Source organism: Suncus etruscus, chromosome 1 (assembly GCF_024139225.1).
Source record: "Suncus etruscus isolate mSunEtr1 chromosome 1, mSunEtr1.pri.cur, whole genome shotgun sequence".
Classification (NCBI taxonomy): domain Eukaryota; kingdom Metazoa; phylum Chordata; class Mammalia; order Eulipotyphla; family Soricidae; genus Suncus; species Suncus etruscus.
The window spans coordinates 31,129,381-31,150,289 of record NC_064848.1 but is presented as its reverse complement, the minus strand read 5'-3'; the positions used below and the strand labels follow the sequence as shown (position 1 = coordinate 31,150,289).

Genomic DNA, 20,909 nt, shown 5'->3' with positions numbered 1-20,909 from the left:
GGACCATCTCAGCCATCCTAGCTCTTACCCTTCAAATCCTTCCTTTGATGTTCTATCTTTTTTATTTTTACCTTCATTGCTGGGAAGGATAACTTTTTATTGGGAGAAGTACACATAAAGTGGATATTCCTCATATTAAGCTAAAATAGGGATAACATAAAAATTTAATATAATATCTATGTATTTTTAAATAGTCTCTTTCCTCTGCATTTGCCTATGAAAAATCCAGGAGCACTATTGTCTTATTATTTTTATATATATAATATTATATGTTCTATACCATCATGTCACTTTCTGATTTTGATGAATTCCATAGGCACTATGAAACTCACAGATCAAGGTGAAACTGCGTTTCACTTATGGCTCAGAACTATATTTAAAAGAAAGAAGGTATTCTTCGCTATATACAAATTTTTAATACAAACTTCTAATCTGAATATGAAAACACTTTCAAAGATATAATTATAATTTTCTGAATTTATTTTGATCATTAATGATCAGTGAAACTTGATGCATCTATTTCATTATTTTATTTTATTTTGTGTTAGGCATTAAAGCCAGAGTTTCACTTAGTCTATTCATGAACCATTCATGTTTCTGGGACTATCCCAATTTCTACATTTGAATAGTAATCCATCCTATTCTCACAAAAATTTATTAATAGTCCTCACAACCTCTTCATTTCTTAATATATTGATAGACTTAGGTGGTTTGCATATATTGCCTCTTGTAAATGTGAAAATGAAGTTACAGATACTTTTTGAGTGTTTTCATTTTCTTTGGATATAATTCCATACGTGTAGCTGCTGGATCATTTGGTAATACTATATTTAATTTTGGAGGAATCCTCCATGCTATTATCCATAGCAGCTATATAAATTTACACTATTATTGTGGAAGGTTTCCCTTTTCTTTACTTTAACACCTTTGTTTTTACTTATGTTTTGATGATAGTAATGCCAACAAACAGGTAATATTTCATTGTGGCTTCAATTTGAATTTTCTGCTCTCTGGTGAAATTGACCGTCTTTTAATGCGCCTGTTGGTAACTTTTGTGTCTTTGAAAAAATATCTAGTCAGGCTATCACTCATTTTTTAAACAATTTTTTTCTGGGCATCAATCTCTCTAAGAAATTGCCAAAGTGAGATAAAATTTTTAAGTATAATTATATTTAATTATATTTAGTATGTGGTAAAGCTAAGGAAACAATGGAATGCCAAACATGTATTACAACTCATAAGATGATTATTGGATCTATTACATAATAGAAAATTTCTCAAAGCAATAGGATTAATATGCAAAATTTTATTTATTTAAATTATTATTAGTATATTTTAATTATAGTTTAGGTGACTGTATTACAATAGTGTTGAAGTGTTTGGTCTGATGTACAAAATACAGTCCATTCCTACCAGCAGCATGCCAATGACCCCCACCGTACATATTTGCACTTCAGTCCAACATTCCATCCCTCCCACCCCTGGTCTCATTATTTGTTAATTGATAGTTATGGTTTGGATGCATACTATTACCTTCCTTAGCATCGCCCATGTGCTTGAGGCCTTCCACTTATGTTTCCGTGCTACTTTCTGGCAGCCTACTCATTCTCCTCACTTCCTAAACTCTAAATTTGCACTCTTAGGTCTATTTTCTATTTTCTGATATTTACTATTGATTGATACTTTCCATACATTTTAATTATTTTTACATGTAGCTAATGAATGAGTTTATTTTGTATTAACTCATCTTTCTCTGGCTAATTTTGCTCAGCATGATACATTTTTATTCCATTCAACTTACTATGTGCTGCATGACTTTATTTTTTCTAGTGATTGCAGAATGTTGTTTTATATATATATATATATATATATATATATATATATATACATATATATAACTTCTTTATCTACTCATCTGTCATTGCAAGTCTGGGTTGCTTCCATAGCTTGGCTATTGTACTAAACTATGCTGAACATAGGTAGGCATATATCTCTGTAAATTACAATTTTTATGTATTAGTAATAGATACTTAGAAGTGTGATAGTTAATTTAAATGGGAAATCTATCCCTAACTTTTTGAGAGATCTTCATATTTTCCATTAGAGATTATACATTCCCACGAGTAGTGAATGCAAATTCATTTTCACCACATCTCTGACAATATTTTCTGTTTTTTAGGGTCTTTGGTATATGCCATTATTAGTGGCATGAGACTATACCTCACTATCACATTAATTTATGTTTCCTGATACTAAGTGATAATGAGTACATTTTAATATGCTTATTTTTCATATGTCTTCTTTTTGGAAGTGTCTAGATCTCTTCTTGCTATATTGTTATGGGGGTACTAGTTTTCTTTTTGGTTTTTGCTGCTGAGTTATATATGTGCTTTCTAGATTTTGAATATTGGTGTTTTATCTGAAGTATTATGTGCAAATATGTTTTTTCATCAGTAGAGTATCTTTTTATTTTAGCATAAACTTTTAAATTATTCACGAGGCATTTTTGTTAGTTCAAAGTCAAGAGTCAATTAGAATATAAAATAAGAATCATATCAAAGATATTTACTATCCAAGATGATAAGTATTTAATTATTACTGCCTGCATATAGTTACTATAAACCCCTCATTAAAGATAGATCTTTATGTCTTTTTCATTTGATATATGAAAATAGAATTTCTAAGTATTTTTCTGTAGCATAAAGTATTTTATTTCTGTCAAAATGCAATGTCTGGTTTGACTTAACTGCAATGAATGGCATATATTACATCTCGTTAGATATTACTCTAAATTATTTCACTTCTTGAAAGGAATACCTCTAGGGTAGCGCCAAGCACAACTGAACTGGCTTTCCCAGAGGCACAGTTTTTTTTTTCTAGGAATAATACTTCCGTATATATCCTCAGAACACAAAGAATATAGCAAACTGCAGAGAAGAATATGGTTGACAGGATGGAAAGTTAGTTTATTTTCATTTTTTTCTTTTTCATTTGGTTGTCAATTTTTAAGCCTTTTTAAACACTTCCATAGAGCAAAAGCACATAATTTTCCTCAATAGGCAAGAAGATTTGAAAATAATCCAGCAACAGTGCAGACATTTCTATAACAGGTGTATTTTCTTCTACATTTTAAATGTAGTCTAATTCAAATGCATGAGTCTCTCATGCTGCAATTTTCAAAAAAAAAATCTGTTTTTATCCATTATTTTTCAAAATGTTGTAAAATAACAAAAGAAGACTTACTACCTTAATAACTTTATAAATTTATAACTTTATAGTGCAGGTGTGTGAAATACATTCACATTGTTATCAAAACAATGCGAATATAACACATCAATGTGAATGTATTTACCACTCCTGAATAGGGCATTTGCTTTGTAAGAAGTTGACTGGGTTCAACCCCTAGGATTATTAGGATCCCAAGGTCTCTTGAGCATTGAGTCAGGAGAAAGCCCTGCACACTACCAGGTGTAGTTAGGGAAAGGGCTGTGGGGTGAAAGTAAAAGACATGGAGTTATATGCCCATGAAACAACTCTTTTCCCTACCCATCTCATCTAGATCCTGAGCAAAGTTAATCCTGCTTGTTCTTACTACAAACTCAATGCTGTAGGTGAAAAATACACAAGATATAATAATACCGTATCTGTCTTAATTTCCTCAATAGAATGTGCCCAAATTTCTACAATGTTTCAGCATATGTAAGAATTGCTTTCCCTTTGGGGAGGGCAAAACCAGCAGTGCTCAGGGTTTACTCCTGACTGTGTGCTTAGGTATCACTTTTGGTGGGTTTGGGGGGATCATATGGAGTGATAGGGATTCAACTTGGGTTGGCAGAGTACAAAGCAAGCACTCTATCTGCTATACCTCCACCCCAGAATTTTATTTTTTTAAAGCCTGAATAATCCATACCATATGGTGTGATATATTATATAGTGTTATATTATATTACATTATTTATGTTGTCATATTATATTAATGTATATATTGTATATTATATGCATTTCACTGTATTTAATCATTGATTTAATGATGGGCACTTCACCTCTTGGATACAGTGAATAATTTGTGATGAAGGGGGTGTGCAAATGTTGATTTAAAACTTGCTTTAAGTATACAAAAGTGGAATTTCTGCATTCTATAAAAATTCAAATTTTTTTTTTGAAGAACCGTCATACCATTTTCCAGAAGTTGAAGCATCAGTTTACATTCCCAAGGGTTTAATTACTGCTGCTGATAAAGGGCTTTTAATCACACCAGATCTTCATGAACACTTATTTTCTAGTTTGTTTGCTGATAGCCATGTGTAATGGGGAAAAAAAATCTTTTTAACATTCCAAACCAAATTGGTCTTTTTCCTGACCTAAGCTACTTTGCTCTCTATTCTTAGACAAATTAAAAAAATCAAATTAGTTTTAGTGTTTATAATTTAACAAAACTGAACTACAAGTTTTGCTTTGTTTTGGGTTTGGGAAGCACACCCAGCTGTGCTTAAGACTTACTTTTAGCTCTGTACTAAGTGATCACTCCTGGCAATGTTCTGGGCCATATGTAATGTCAAGGATTGAATCAGGTTAATTGTCTGCATAGCAAGCCACCTAACCTGTGTGCTCTGGCTTCTGAACTATATTTTTTTTCAGCCAAGAATCTACATGATATGAGTAAGTTGGGAATGACAGATCTAATATATCTAAATGTTTTATAACATTATTGGTAGAATAAAATTAAATAATAAAAAATAGTGCTTTGAAGTCAAACTGTTGTCAACTAACAAAATATATGTGCAGAATTGTTTTTCGAAATGTTAGTTTGAAATGTTAGTTATGACATAACAGGTTCACGTCACTAATCCATTTTTCACTCTTTCTCTCTTTTGGAAAGCTTTCTCAACTTCGAAACTTGACTGAACTTCTTTGTGAACCTGAAACTTTCAATTCAATGAAGAAAACCTGTCAGCAGTCTAATATGAACTTTGGGGATCTGTGTGGAGAAAGTGTGCTTCATGTGCGACTCCTTGAAGCAGCAGAACTTGGCTCCAAAATAATAACCAGCTTACTGTACCGTGACAATATTCTATTGAAAAAAATGGGGGATTTGCTTACTGGGGACCCAAACAAAATTAACTTAAATATGGATCGGTGAGTTCTTTTCATTGTTTTCTTCCTTAGGGGAAATCGCTTCTGAAATTATTGATATGCTTATTTCAATTTCTCTCTCTCCTGTTTGGCTCCAGGTTTCTGGAAGGGGCATTGCAAATGAATTACTTGGAAAATATCACACGGTTGATGCCGACTATAGAAGCTGCACTGCATGTCAATAGTAGTGGAAAAGCTTCAGAAAGGCCAGGTGTTTCCCTTTCTTCATTTCAAATTCTGTGCAATTAGAATGAATGTGATGTTCATGCAGCCTTTTAAAAAGGACCTTTTTGTTTTAAGTTCCTAAATACATCTGTATTTTTTTTACCTTACACATGTAAAATCTGAAGCCTTCAAATGTGGTTTCTTGTCTAAAGTAAAAACAGTAACCTAAAAGAAAATGAAACTGGGAGATTCTATTTTATAGCCAAGAGACTTTCAAAATTTTACCTAGTCAATCCAAGTGCTTTTTTGCTTCTCTGAACTATTAAAGTACATTAGGCAGGCCATTGCAAGAGCTAGGATAAGATATATTTACATTTATGTGAATAATCTGATTCAAATAAATTTAAATGTGTTATCTGCAGAAATCTCCATTCAGAACCTCCTATTAGTATTCTCACCATAATGCATCATAAAATTCGCTTCTTCTTTGCATAATACATCAATACTGGAAAAAAAGGACATTCAAATTTTATACAACAGGCAGGCACAAAATTCAAAGGACACTAAGTCCTTTTATTTTTATTTTTTATTTTTGAAATAAAGCATTTTTATTTAAAATATAGTGTATAAAGAAATTAAAATACATTTTCAGAGTAGATTGCAATCTGTTAAAATAAAATTAAAATATCATTTGTTATACACTAAATGATACAGAGATGAAATAATTATAATCACTATCCCTAAAATGCTTGGAGTTAAATGTATTGTATTGAAAAGTAAGAAAATGATTGTGAAAACACTTTATAAATATAGTGTGTATACTAGATGAACTTAAGAAAAATGCTCTGGGAATTATATGGTAGATTTAGAAAACCTTAGACTAAATTAACAATATAATGTGATTTGAGGTTAAAAAAACATTTTTATGCTAAGAACAACACATCTGCAAAGCATTTTGAATTTTCATGATGCTAAAAATCAAAAGAATAGGTATAATATAAAAATGTACTATGTCAGAGTCTGTAAAGAAATCATCTTATTTTTAATCTACCTTGCTTCATAGCTGTCTAAGAAAAATTTATAAACCCAGAACAATCTGCTATCATGTGTTAATGATACCATAATAGAAACATGTCTAAATCAGAGAGAAATACATCCTAAAGATACAAACTTTCTTCAAACTGGGAAACATCTGTTCCTCACATAAGGCATAAATGTTGAATTATATGTATTGTTTAGAAAGTATTCCTAAATTAGCACTACCAAAAAGAGTTACATTGCCACTAATATATAACTTTTTTTTTATATTCAGGCCAATTAATAGAATTGTTTAAAAATGTTGAAGAGCTAAAAGAAGAACTAAAAAGAAAAACAGGAATGTCCAATACAAGTATTGACAATATGCTGGCCATTCCTATCCCAGATAATCGAGCTGAGGTAGGTTGTAATAAATTATATTCAAATCTAGTTTAAAAACATAAATGGCATTTAATATTTATTGACCTCTTCTCTTTAAAATACTGAGAAACTGTATGCAAAATTTAATAAATTTATCATATAAATAGTCCTTAATCTGACATAAGATATAAGAAAAATTCTAAAGCAATAATCACACCACTCTGCTCCTTTCCCTCGATTTTCTTATATTTCCTCTGGCTTCTTCTGTTCTTTTTCTTTTATTTTAATTTAGGCAGTGTGATTTTTAAGTTTTTGACAATAGAGTTTGAGATATACTATGTTCCAACTCAAATCCCACCAGTGTTTGCATCTCTTCACCGGTGGCCCTAGGTTTCCTCCAACCCCAACCTATCTCCTTCACTGGCACATTTTAAAGTTTAATTATTATAGTTTGGGTCTCATACATACACTTATACTTCCTCTAATGAATTTTATGCATACAAATACTCACCTCTACACTACTGAGGAGTCCAAGATTCCTGATCCTTGTATTTCTGACTTCAGAATGCCTCTCCTTGCTTCTGCTCTGTTCCATTTCTCTCATTATCTGCCATTTACATTACTTTAATCAGATCCAATGTTTTTTCCATCTTTGACACCTTCTGTTCCCTTTCCAGTTGTGGTATTCTTTACACTACAGATTCATGAAAACATCTGATGGTTGTCCTTGTCCAAATTTACCCTCAAATAACCTTATCAGGCAGTGTTATATTTGTTTTTACTTTCACAATCAAATTACATGAAGTAAATTTATCTATTCTCTTTTTTTTTCTTTGTTTTTTTTTTGGGGGGGGGTTTGGGCCACATCCGTTTGATGCTCAGGGGTTACTCCTGGCTACGTGCTCAGAAATAGCCCCTGGCTTGGGGGGACCATATGGGATGCCGGGGTATCAAACCACTGTCCATCCTACGCTAGCACTTGCAAGGCAGACACCTTACCTCTAGCGCCACCTTCCTGGTCCCTATCTATTCTCTTTTGATTATTTGAGTCCAATTTCAGTAATCTAATTGGGGGGAAAGACAGAGATAATTTTCTAGAAATAAAATTAGAATAAACACACATTTCACTTTTTAAAATACTCAAGACACGATGGTATATATATATGTATATATACATATATATACACCAAGAATAATGTATATGTATATAGATATACATATATATACATATATATATATATATATATATACCATGAATATATATCATGAAGAAACCTGGGTAAATTTGTGGTTATAAAAAATATATTTTGGTGTAAAATGAAAAGGGTAATTTCTTTATAGGCTGATAATAGGGTTTTCCACTTGAAATGTCTTATCTTTTATCCCTTTTCAAGTCCATTGTGTCAAAGTGTCATAGACATTTCCAAATGACTAGTTGAGATTAAAGTCTTCAAAATTGAGGTGTGACAGTGTATAATTTCCAAACACAGACTAGTTGTTCTCCAATATTTGATAAAGCTTTTAAAAAAGACATTAAGATTGCATTTGGAAAATATATAGATTCACTTGTCTCATTGAAATTGGTTTTCCCATATGAAAATTAACTACTTTGTCTTCACTTTTTACCATTTGTTCCAGCAAATATTTTTTCACCTTTGATATCACCTCTCTGCTCATTTGGTTTTCTGATCTCATTTCAGCCATCATGTTTTTGACTTCTGAAGCTCAGATTTATTTTAATAAATTAAAACATGTAAAGGAAGAATGAATAATCTGACTACTTTCAAAGGAAAAAGAAAAGTTTCTATCATTTTCAATTTCATAAACTTTTCTCTTTATTTTCAGCTCAGCCAAAATAGATGACATCTTCCTTCCCATATTCACACCTCCTTTTTCACACAAGCCTTACTGTCCAGAACGGCTAATTCACAGGATTCTATGATCCTGGGCTTTGTACTTTGCTTTTCATCTCTAGACCTCAGGGTTTATTGCATGACATTGCAACTTCAAATAAGTATAAAAATGAAATGCAAAACAAACTTTAATGAAATGCAATTTGAATAAATTAAGAATAAAATTTTAAAGGCAGCGTGAAACTTCAACTAGAAATTTTCCCACACTTAATCCAAATAAATAATCTTTCCTGGCACCAGCAAGCACACTGTTGTTTAAGTAGAAAAGCCAAGAATCACCCCCCCCTTTCTTCTTTTTCTCTTTTTTCACGCCTTACACAATTTCACGCCTTAAACAATTCCTTATTCCAGTAAAGAGTGGACTCTTCATAATTTTATTGGTAGGAATTAGTGCTTTAAGTGAGGAAAAAACACTTGATTGTAAGTATAATTTGTCACATTTCTAAAATAATTTTTACAATATAAGAAAAGCCTCTGAAATGAGCATCTTTCTTTTTCTGACTTGCAGATTATTTCCAGGGTATTCTGGTTGCATTCTTGCAATGTTAATACATCCAGCCCTAAATTGGACGATGGGATGGAGGAGTTCTGTAGCTTACCTCTTTCTGAGAGGTCCCGGCAGTCTTACCTAATTGCAATCACTCTCCTGCATTATTTAGATATTCACAACTTTGTGTACAAGGTAAGTAACTGGATGAAATATTTTTAAATTCATAATTTAATGTAAAAATATTTGACTATAGGGCCAGAAAGATAGTAGAGACAGGGAGGCACGTGGCTTGCACACAGCCAACCTGGGTTCAATTTCTTCATTCCATATGGTCTCTGGGGCATGCCAGAAGTAATTTATAAGCACAGAACCAGGAGTAATCCCTGAGCCCCCAGGTGTGCCCAAAGGAAAAAAAATGATTATATTTATAATATTTAATCCTATCTGATTCTTTAAAGAATAAAACCTACTTATATAATTTTTGTAATTATATTTTTATTTTGAATAACATATCTTGAAAATGTTCATATTATAAAAGTAATTATGTTGTATTATTTTTTTTACTTGGCAATTTTATTTATTTATTTATTTTCAAACAGAAAAAGCCATTTTAATCACACATATACATTCATAGGACTTTAAACAAAATGTAATATAAAATATAAAAAAAAACAAAACCCCACAACAAAAAAAAAATTGCATTTACTTGTAAACTGCTTAACAGCTGGTGGGTTGGCTGACAGGGCTGCCCAAGAAAAGCAAAAGCAGATATAATGAGGTACATTTTCAATGAATAACCACCACAGAACATGTGAACTGCTCTAGCAGCCCAGTCACCTGTTCCCCAATCTCGCCTCCTTAGAGACAAACAAGGGCAGTCCTCCCATGAATTGAGGGCTCCAGCTATATCGATAAGCACCTCAAAGAACAGACAAAACAAACAAACCAACAAAACAAAACAAAAAAAAAACTAAAACAAACAAACAAAAATCACGCCAAGGTCTTGAATTAAGAAACATGGTATAGCACATAACGAAAGAGAAGAAAGGAAGAAAGAAAAAAAATAAATATAATTGGGGACAACACTTTCAATAATCGCACCCAAACAGAAAAATCGACCAAAATAGATAAATAAATCAAAAATAATAATAACAATAATAAATAAAGGTAATATATATTTATATAAAAATAACCAAGATTTTGTGCTTTTTGTATTTGTTTTTTCCCTCCTGCCCTGGCACAGTAAATATTGGAGTCATTCGAAAAGGAATTCACTTGGCCTAAGAGATATGGGGTTTCTCTGGCCTTGGAGCATACTGTCATGGGATCAACTCTAGACTTTGCTCATGATCAGGATCCTTTACTTTCCCGATGGTGTTTTTTTGTTTGTTTGTTTGTTTTTGTTTGTTTTTTTTTTTTTTTTTGGTGTGTGGAAGACTTCTGCTCTATGTTTAGAGGTCTCAGTATCTGCACAGATCCTGAGGTGGGACTTATGATGAAGTCAGTCTTTGTGGTTCTAGAGGTTCTGTTACCTCAGTGTCATTTTAATCCATCTTCTGTGGTTGGTGATCTTGGTCTTTGCACTGAACCTAGGGTGGCACCTAGGATAGCGTCTTTCTTTGTGCTTCCAAAAGCCCCATTCCGTTACAATTGTCTCTGCCGGACCTTTGGGACTGGGGATCATGATTATTGTGCAGGTCATAGTTCAAGCCCTAAACTAGGGCTTTTTTATTGGTCCCAAGATGTATACAGTCTGGTCGTGGTTCTTGCAGCCAGTCATCTGCAAATCCCGATCTTGGTTTTTGGACTTACCAAAGGGTGCCAAGACTTTTGTCTTGTCGTTAGTTGGTAAGGTAGGCTAATCTGCTCTAAGGTCAAGATGTTCGCATTTTCCTCGTTGTCAGGATAACATGTTAGAGCTGGGCCTTGTTGTTAGTCCCGCCGTATCAAGGTTGTCCCGGATAAAGTTTGTTTCCTGCAGCTGTTGTGAAGAGCTGTGCTATTTCTATGTCGGGGATCAAGGGTTCAAGGCTGAATGAATGGTATCTAATCACCTGAGGTCTAAGTTGATTCCACATGACATATTTTCAAGGCAGGAGATATCCCCATATTGTAAACAACTATGAGTTCCTATCTCTAGTAGATAGGAGCTCTTTTTTTTTTTTTTTTATATGTAAGATTTCCCCTTTACTTAGTGTGCCTTTGCAGGGGGAAGTGGTGCTACATTATAATGTCTGTATATTTGTGGGTAGATTGATGGGATAACCGAAACAGGTCACATACCCAAAAACGAGGGAAAAAAAAAAGGGAATTAAAAAAGTATGTGCTCACCAATATATATGTAGGACAATCATTTAAAAAAAATAAATTAATTAATTAAAAACAAAACAAAACAAAACAAAAACAAAAAACAAAAAACAAAACAAAAAAAAGAAAAAAGAAAAAAAAAGAAAATAAATAAATAAAAATAAAATAAGTTAGCGAAGTTTTTAAGGAACCAAAGTGGTGCAGAGGACTACCTTACATTTGGGGGAGAGCAGGTAAAGAGGTGGTGTATTACAGGTTTTATGCCTATGTTGGAAGTACAGTTTTTCCCATTGTCTTTTGGGTTTTTCTTGTGGTGTGTGGGTTCCCAGGCATCTTCCTAACACATCCCCTGACCTTCTTCAGATTATTAAAAATTTGCGGCAGGGAGGTCTTGGAAGAGTTCTTGCATTGGGGATACTTTTGGACCTAGGCCCAGTTTCAAGGAACAGTCCGCGTTAGGGAGAGTTAGTAGGGAGGGCCTCGCAGCATGAGTCCACAGGGGAGTTGGCTGTCTTTTCTTTCAGGAGACGAGGTGTGGGTTTATCTGGGTGTCCCCTCGCCTGGGTGCAGGGTACTGGTTCGTTGGGTAGGAGGTCGATCTTGATGCCTAATAGAATAAGGACTGAGGGTGAAGAGTTTTAATATGGTGGGAGATCTGGATGGGATTGAGGGGTAAAGGGATAGTTGGATTTCCGGAGGGGAGAAAGGGGAAGGTATATGGGAAGGGTATGAAGGAAGAGAAAAGAGAAAATACCTTGTATTATTAACTTTCAGTTTGTATATTAAAAACCAGCAATTCAATTTAATATATAGCATTGTCAAATATGAAATATGAAGGTTATAATAGACATGTTTTTCTCTTGAAGGAAAATCTAAAGCAACATAACAAACTTATGCTGTTGCAGCATTGGGGCATATAGGATAAAAGACCTATATAGGACATGCTAGAAATAATCCAAGTCTAAATAATTATTCCACCAGTATTTCCAAAATGGTCTCTTAACTAGCCTCCCAGCTGCTATAATTGCTCCTACTCCTGAATTTCCCTAAACACCCAGGGTATTCCTTTCAAGCTTTAGTATAACATGAAGTCCCTCTTCTCAACACCATTCAGAGACTTCCTGTTTTTCTTAAAGTAAACCCCACATATTATAGAGATCCTGTGATTCTTACAAATTTCCCTGTTTTTACATTATTTTGTTGTTGTTTTGTTGGTTTGGGGACCACACCCTGCCATTATCAGAGTTTACTCCAGGCTTTGCACTACTCATGAGTGAGAGGTAGGCCAGGAAAAACATATAAGATGCTAGAGATTGGACCCAGATTGGCCTTGTGCAAGGAAAGTGCCTCACCTTTATATTAACCCTTTGGCCCCCTTTATCTTTAAAATCCTTTTCCAATTTAACAATTCCCTGTTTTAGCAGTTCCAGTCTAATCTAGGAGGTCTTTCTCAGGATTTGGATGTCTATTTCTCTCATCTCCACTTTGACCTTTTCATTATGATACTCCTGACCTCTTCCAAATGTATCCAACTCCCTCTTAAACCACTTTACCTGCCCACTTAGTGTACTCTTGCACTTCCAACATACTCTATGTTTTAGTATTCGTTTTCATTATTCATCTTCTCTATACCCCATTACGATGTAAACACCACAAGAGTCACTGTTTATTGAAGCATTTCAAAAGCTAAGAACAGTGTCAGGAACAAAGTGGAATTTGTAAATATGCTTAAATGACTCTTATGTAAACTATATATAAATATGTATGTACATAAATATATATATATAACTATATGTAAAATAAACATTAATTGAAATGATTAGTTTTATTCTTCTAAAGTCACATGCCTTGTCTGTAATGCTTTGGCAGAGCAGATATTATGGCAACTATTTATTGAGTTGAGTCTCTCAAGGTTGTGTAGAAGACCATTCCTACTTTCCTTGGTACTACAAACAGAAACATTTACTTAGCATCACTGAAAGAAAACTAAGAATTCTTAAAGAAAAGTAAAAATTGATTCTAAAAAGTAAAAGTAAAAATTGATTCTAAAAAAATCTGAGCTACATTAGTAGCTGTACTGTTGAGGCAGCTATCTTTCTGTGGCAATCTCTAACTGAGTCTGAGACTCATAAAGAGGGTCTTTAATGCTCTTCGTGCGAAAGTTTTCCTTCCCCTGGGCTCTAGAAATCCCACCCCATCCCCCCCACACACACATAAAACCTTGTCTTTAGTCTCCCTGTGTCTTGTTTGGATTGTTCTTTCAGAAAAACTTTTCTGACTTTCTTTTAAAACTCTTTGTTATCTCTTGATTTGTAGCTTTTTTTTTTTTTATTGTTAAATCCACTGATTTGGTAAATTTTTCTCTTATGAAACCAAAGCTCCTGGAATGGTAAGATAGCAGCAGTATTTGCACCATTGAGTACATATTACCTTGTTTAATTATAGGAACCTAGCAATTAATGTCTGTGGATAAATCAGCGAATGAGAAGATAAAATTACTATAAAATTTGGCGCCGGAACGATAGCATAATGGTAGAGTATTTGCCTTGCACATGGCTTCCCAGGACAGACCTGGGTTCGATGATCCCCAGCTTCCTGTATGGTCCCCCTAGCCAGGAGCTAGGCCCCCCTAGCACAGAGCCAGGAGTAACCACTGAGCATCACCAGGTGTTGCCCAAAAACAAACAAACAAACAAACAAAAACTATAAAATTTTAAAACATTTTAAACATTCTCTAATGCAGCAGAAAAATAATATGAGATTTCTATTGAGTCTGTAAATGATAGGAATTTTCAGAGAGCTTTTCTGATTTTCAGGAGCATATTCTGTGATTTTTTTTAAACATAAGATCCAGTAACAATTCTTTAACTTATATCTGTATGTCTCATACATAAAATAATTTATTTGAAGAAACATCTTTGGAATTTAATTTTATAATCCAAAATTCACCCATTTAAGTAAATGATTCAATGAGCTTTTCAGCAAATGTGTAAAATTGGAGGTCTATGACTACAACATAATTCTATTCATTTTTAGTTTTCTATGTTGTGGCAGCATTGATTAGCATTATTGTATGTGTCTTGGAGTGCTTCTTCATAAGTACTTGGAGCATTCTGGAATGTGTGGTACATTCATGAAACTTTTCTATGAATTATACAAATTTACAATTCAGAAAGTTAAGAAAATCTTACCCTGTGCAGATGGATGACGTGATTTTATGTTATCTACCAGCAAAAAAAATATTGTTACAACTGACAGATAATGAGTATGGATCAAATATGGCCACCAAACGGACAAAATACTCCTCCTGGTGTCTATTGGACCTTTTCTACAATGTATTTTCCATACCCATGCCCACCTAGAAAACTCAGTTCTGCAGTCCAAATCCAAAAATTTAATTTTCTTGTCCTTTTTTATATTTCATCTATTAATGAGGCTATCCAGTATTTTTACTTTCTTTCTGACATATTATACTACATAACCCTCTGATTCCATCCATGTTGTAGTAAGTGTCCAGATATAATCTTTCTTAGAGTTTAGTTAATCCTATATCACAGTTTTATTTAATTTTTTTATTATTTGTTTTGGCTATACACCACATACCCAGGGCTTAGTCCTGGATCTGTGTTCAGATGTCACTGTTAAAAACTCAGGAGACCATATGCAATGCTGGAGACTAAACCCAGGTATTTGTTTATCAAAACAAATGCCCTACTAACTACTGTTTCTAGTGCCACACTCTAATTGTGTGTGTGTGTGTGTGTGTGTGTGTGTGTGTGTGTGTGTGTGTATTTTGGGTCACACCCGGCAGTGCTCAGGGGTTACTCCTGGCTTCATGCTCAGAAATTGCTCCTGGAAGGCACGGGGAACCCTGGGGACGCCGGGATTCGAACTGATGACCTTCTGCATGAAAGGCAAACACCTTACCTCCTTGCTATCTCTCCTGCCTGCCACACTCTAATTTTAATGCATTTTAATTAACCCCAAAAGAAACCTTATGTTTGTCTTCTTTCAAATTCTCCTGTAACTTTTAAGCCAGGTAAATTTTAATCTATTTCCCAACTATATATTTTATTTTCTAATCTATTTTCCATCTATATATTTTTGAGAATTTCATTATAATAACTCATCTAAAATGTAGTCTTTATGTCTGACTTTTCTCACTTAATATAGTATTTTTAAATAGTATACGTATCATAACTAATGCAGTATCTTATTTCTTTGAATGATTATTAATATTCCATTTTAAAGATAAACATTTTGTTTTATTTGTTTTTGTTTGTTTATTTGTTTTATTTTACTCACACAAAATGTTTGCACTTCTTTGTTATTGTGCTAGTGGTACAAATTTTTATGTAGAAAGATGTTTGGCTTTTTATGAGTAAATATTATGTAGGAATCGATTGCTGTATTGCGTATTAAGCTACTTAATAAACTTTCCAAGATGATTATAACTTCTTGTTCCCTAAAGAATAATGTATGATTGTTCTAGCTTCTCACACAAATAATGTTTTTTTATTATGTTCCTGTTAGGTGTTTCTCCCTAGGGAAGATCAAAAGCCAGTAGAAAAGTTGATAGAACTCTTCATGAGGTTAAAAGAAATTCTCAACCAGATGGCTTCTGGCACACGTCCACTACTAGACAAAATGAGATCCATGACACAAATGCATCTACCCAGAAGTGTTCCATTAACACAGGTAGAAGAGTCACCCGGTGATGTTTTGTTGGAAATTTTCTTTTGTCATATTGATTTTACTTGAAGTTAGTTATAACATTCAGCTACAAGAGTGATGCACTGAAAAAATAAACATGAAAATTCTTTTAACAGCATTTTTTTGGAAACAAATTGGTGACATTTAGCATTCTGCACTTAAATGTTTAAAGGGATTTATGGAAACTAAAAGAATACTCTAAGTATTCATGGATTATCACTCTACATTGTCTTTTGCAACATGTACAAATGGTGATATATCATAAATTTATATCTCACAGGCTATGTATAGAAATAACCAGATGAAAACACCACAGGGATCTTTTAGTACCATCTCCCAAGCGTTATGTTCCCAAGGCATTTCCACTGACTATTTAATTGCCTTGCTGCCGTCTTCCCAGAAGCAAAGAGGCAACAGCACAAAGGATCTTTTGACTTATAATTTAACTAAAGAACAAGTGGCATCAAAATATGGAATTCCCTTACATGCCAGTAAGTATAATTTCAAATCCATTCTTTTTTTTTTTTTTGGTTTTTGGGCCACACCCGGTAACGCTCAGGGGTAACTCCTGGCTATGCGCTCAGAAGTCGCTCCTGGCTTGGGGGACCATATGGGACACCGGGGGATCGAACCACGGTCCGTCCAAGGCTAGCGCAGGCAAGGCAGGCACCTTACCTCTTGCGCCACCGCCCGGCCCATCAAATCCATTCTTATTGTCATCTTTTAACAATGGCGTTGACTTAGATTCAGAATAAAATAATTTTTGCTTTTTTTATTCTAAGCATTCCACATACATTATTTATTCATTCACTTATTCTTTGTAAAAACCCTATGAAGTACACAATACTATTTTTTTTATTAATAGAGGAGAATGAGGAACTAAGAAGTTAAGTAACTTTGCCCAAGTCTCTTAACAAAGAATGGTCAGAAATGTGATTTGAACATAGGCAGTTTGCTAAAATTCTGATTTCTTAAGTACAGCACTAAGAATTTATCAGTCAAACTATAGTTTTCTTTGGTAGTGACTAATAGTTAAAACATTTAAAGTTAAGGAAAGTTAAGAAAAACTTTAGAAAGTTAAGAAAAACATTCAAGAATTAGGGCCGGAGAGATAGCACAGCGGTAAGGCGTTTGCCTTGCATGCAGAAGGATGGTGGTTCAAATCCGGGCATCCCATATGGTCCCCCAAGCCTGCCAGGGGCGATTTCTGAGCGTAGAACCAGGAGTAACCCCTGAGCTCTGCTGGATGTGCCCCTCCAAAAAATGAATTAGACATTTGTTTTACATAGAAGAGTTTTGTGAATGTGGCAGGAAAACCTGTATTCAGAAGCACATCAAAGTCATTGAATTTATCTATAATCTATATGAGATGCAAAATACAACCAGCTCATCTTTTTAATAAATTCAACAAACATTCATTGAACACTTATTTAATACCTGAGATTACTTTAGAGGAAGTTTTTTTGGTATATCTTTCAAAAATTAAGTGCTGATAATATATATTTATAAAAAATTCCAAAATGTGGTTTCAACCTTACTACTTTGCAAAATGTCATCACTCGTTATAGACATGATTATTAGGTTAGACTTTCATACCTATAAATAATTTGCAGCTATGCTTTTGTTCTTTGGTACTTCATACTTGTTAATCATAGGGAAAATGCTAAGGCATGATTTTGGGGTATAATAACAATAATCTTTGTCAATTTACCATGAAGAATTAGATTTTAAATATATATACTAAATGATTTTATTGTCACTTCCCTTGCAGCACCATTTTGCTTCTCCCTTTATAAAGACATCATTAACATGCCTGCTGGACCTGTGATTTGGGCTTTCTTGAAACCAATGTTGTTGGGAAAGATTCTGTATGCACCATATACCCCTGTCACAAAGGCAATAATGGAAAAGGTTTGGCCATTTTAACCCAAAGATTTTATTGAATATTAAAACAGTTATTAAAGTAGCAAACTTTCATATTTACTCTGACTGATTTCTTTACATGATACTCTATTAAATTTGGCTTTTTGATACTAAATAATTTTCAGCTTATGTCCCTTGTATATATGTATGAAGAATATAAATTTCATGGTAATCATGTTAAACAACTGATAAAGGAACTTAGTTAAAATAAGATCACAGATATTTAGATTAATCTCCAAAATCATCAAACTTCTAAAGCATGTAAAAAATAATGACATTACACAAAAGAATAGTGGAACATTCTATAATTAACTTGAATAAAAACAATTTCTACATGACACATATAGGCTTTATATTAGATCATAAAATATAATGACATGTTTACATGAAAAAAGTAGATAATATCATGAATGGTAACCATACTTATTGCATAACTAATTTAACCATAATAGAATTAATTACCCTCTCATTTCTAAGTTGACTTTTATGATTTGAATTGTGAACTTAATGTGTTTTAAATGATAGAATGAAAATGAATAAAATATCTGTTTTATCATTGTTTTGTCATTCAGCTATAATTTCTGTGGTAAAAATTATTCTAGGTTTATATAAAAATGGATATTGATTTCTAGAATTTTACTGTTTTACATTTTTGTATTTTACTACTCATTTGCTTTATTATTGCTTAGTTCCACATGGCATCATTGAAGTCATACACAGGCTTATTTTATAAATGTAGGAATTTTTTCCCCTTCTCTTTTTGCTTGGCTAATACCTCTGATCCTGTTCTTTCCTTTTCATGTAAATTAATAAATGTTACATTCAGGAATGTATTTTTCTAAAATCTATACACATTTTGAAATACTTTACATATTCACGTGTGGAGTTGTTTGGTTATTGTTTGTAATATTTAAGTGATTTACATTATAATACTTTTTTACATATTGCTTTTCTCACACAATAAATTTTTGGAAATTCTTCCAATTTAATTGACACAGCTTAATTAATTCCTTTTGAAGATTGCAAGTGCTTTCATTCCATAGAATTTAGGCACCCAATCTTCAGTCCCAGACATTCTTTTGTTTTATTTTTTGCTTATATAAACAATATAGCAATACATTCTTTATAACTGTGTTTTTATACAATTTTTTTCAGTAAATAAATGTTCAAGATTGAGGAATTGAGATACAGTATTTTACTCTACTGACTATGATCAGATGCTTTCCAAGAAATATGTCAGTTTCAAATAAATCTATTTGAGAATATCTTTCTTCTCATATTCCTACTAGAATGATACTTTGACTAAACTTGTTTATCACTAGTACAAGGTAGAAATTCATGAAAACTCCAAAATAGATGCTTTACTTAGACTGTAAATTCACTGTATGAATAAGAAAATACTAAAATTTCCAGAATTTTATAAATGAACTTTAGCTTATTAGAGCTACCACTAAAAAATGTTTAACTAGGTGGGGCATTTATGAGAATTAAAAGAAAACTACCTTTTAGAAGTTTTCTGAAAGCTCAGTAATAAAACAGACTTAAGATACCTTTAGAAAATAAGGAAAAAATAGTCGTGAGTCATGACTGTGTCTATTTTTTTTGTCTTTCAGTCGAATGCAACTCTGAGACAGCTGGCTGAATTAAGAGAAAAATCTCAAGAGTGGATGAATCAGTCCCCACTTTTCATGAATTCCTTCCACCTGTTAAACCAGACAATTCCTATGCTCCAGGTAGTAGACTATTTTTGTAATAAATTTTGATAGTATTTATAAATTTTTGAAATATTTAATCATCCCGAATGCATTAGAAGGTGATAACTTACAAATGCATATTCAACAAACTTTTTTTTTGGTTTTTGGGCCACACCCATTTGACACTCAGGGGTTACTCCTGGCTATGCACTCAGAAATCGCTCCTGGCTTGGGGGGACTATATGGGACGCCGGGGATCCAACCGCAGTCTGTCCTACACTAGCGCTTGCAAGGCAGACACCTTACCTCTAGTGCCACCTTCCCGGCTGCAACAAAATTGTTTTCTATCCTTCAGAGTGTGGTTCTGAAACAGTTACTATTTGTCACTTACTTTTGAACTATATTATTCTGTGGAACCATACTTACTCTGACTCTTAGTTCTTACCACCTGATCAGGAAACATAACTAGTAACGTAAATGATATTTTTTCAAAAATAAAATCACTTATAGTATTACAATAAACATGTCTATTTACCTGTTTTATGTTATATCTTGCTATTTTACAAATATCAAATCTCTAAATTTCTTCTAGAGAAAAACATAAGATTTAGGGATAGGTGTACTTTGGTTCCAACATGTGTCTTTATGGTTTAGGTTAAAAACTTGACAATATAACTAAAGTATATGAACCCTATTTGAAAAGTATAATTTGGAATAATAACAATGTGCTTGCTTCAGCAGCACATAAACTAAAATTGGCATGATACAGAAAAGATTAGCATGGCCCCTGCACAAGGATGACACGCAAATTCGTGGAATAATAACAAAAGACAGGATTTTCTGGTAGTAATATAAATAATGTAAAAATTGTTTCACTCTTTAACAGAGATAGTTAAAAATGGAGCTGGATATAAAACAAAACCAGTAAGAATGATTCCAATATAGTAACTTCAAAACATACCAAGAAATTGACTCATTAAAAACTGATGGACCCTAAAGTAAATATGCAGATACACCCAAAATTTTCTTTTGGCCTACAGGATAATTAAAAGGTCTAGAATTTATTCTTGGCATGTGAGAAATATGGGTTCAATCTCTATTGACAGGTACCACACATACCTGTGAGCAACACTAGGAGCAACCTCATAGAACTTAAAACAGCAGGTAGCCTCT

General features: G+C 33.2%; 1 protein-coding gene and 1 pseudogene across 1 annotated transcript in view; both read left to right on the top strand.

The window, feature by feature from the left end:
* The window catches only part of ABCA12 (ATP binding cassette subfamily A member 12), a 216,814-nt gene that overhangs the window by 108,013 nt on the left and 87,892 nt on the right, over positions 1 to 20,909 (top strand). The window contains 8 exon segments of the mRNA XM_049768435.1: positions 4,880 to 5,136; positions 5,232 to 5,344; positions 6,611 to 6,735; positions 9,118 to 9,291; positions 15,940 to 16,104; positions 16,400 to 16,610; positions 17,891 to 18,030; positions 19,656 to 19,775. Of these exon segments, the coding sequence (XP_049624392.1) occupies positions 4,880 to 5,136; positions 5,232 to 5,344; positions 6,611 to 6,735; positions 9,118 to 9,291; positions 15,940 to 16,104; positions 16,400 to 16,610; positions 17,891 to 18,030; positions 19,656 to 19,775 (1,305 nt within the window).
* On the top strand, positions 20,462 to 20,576 carry LOC126028015 (uncharacterized; annotated as a pseudogene).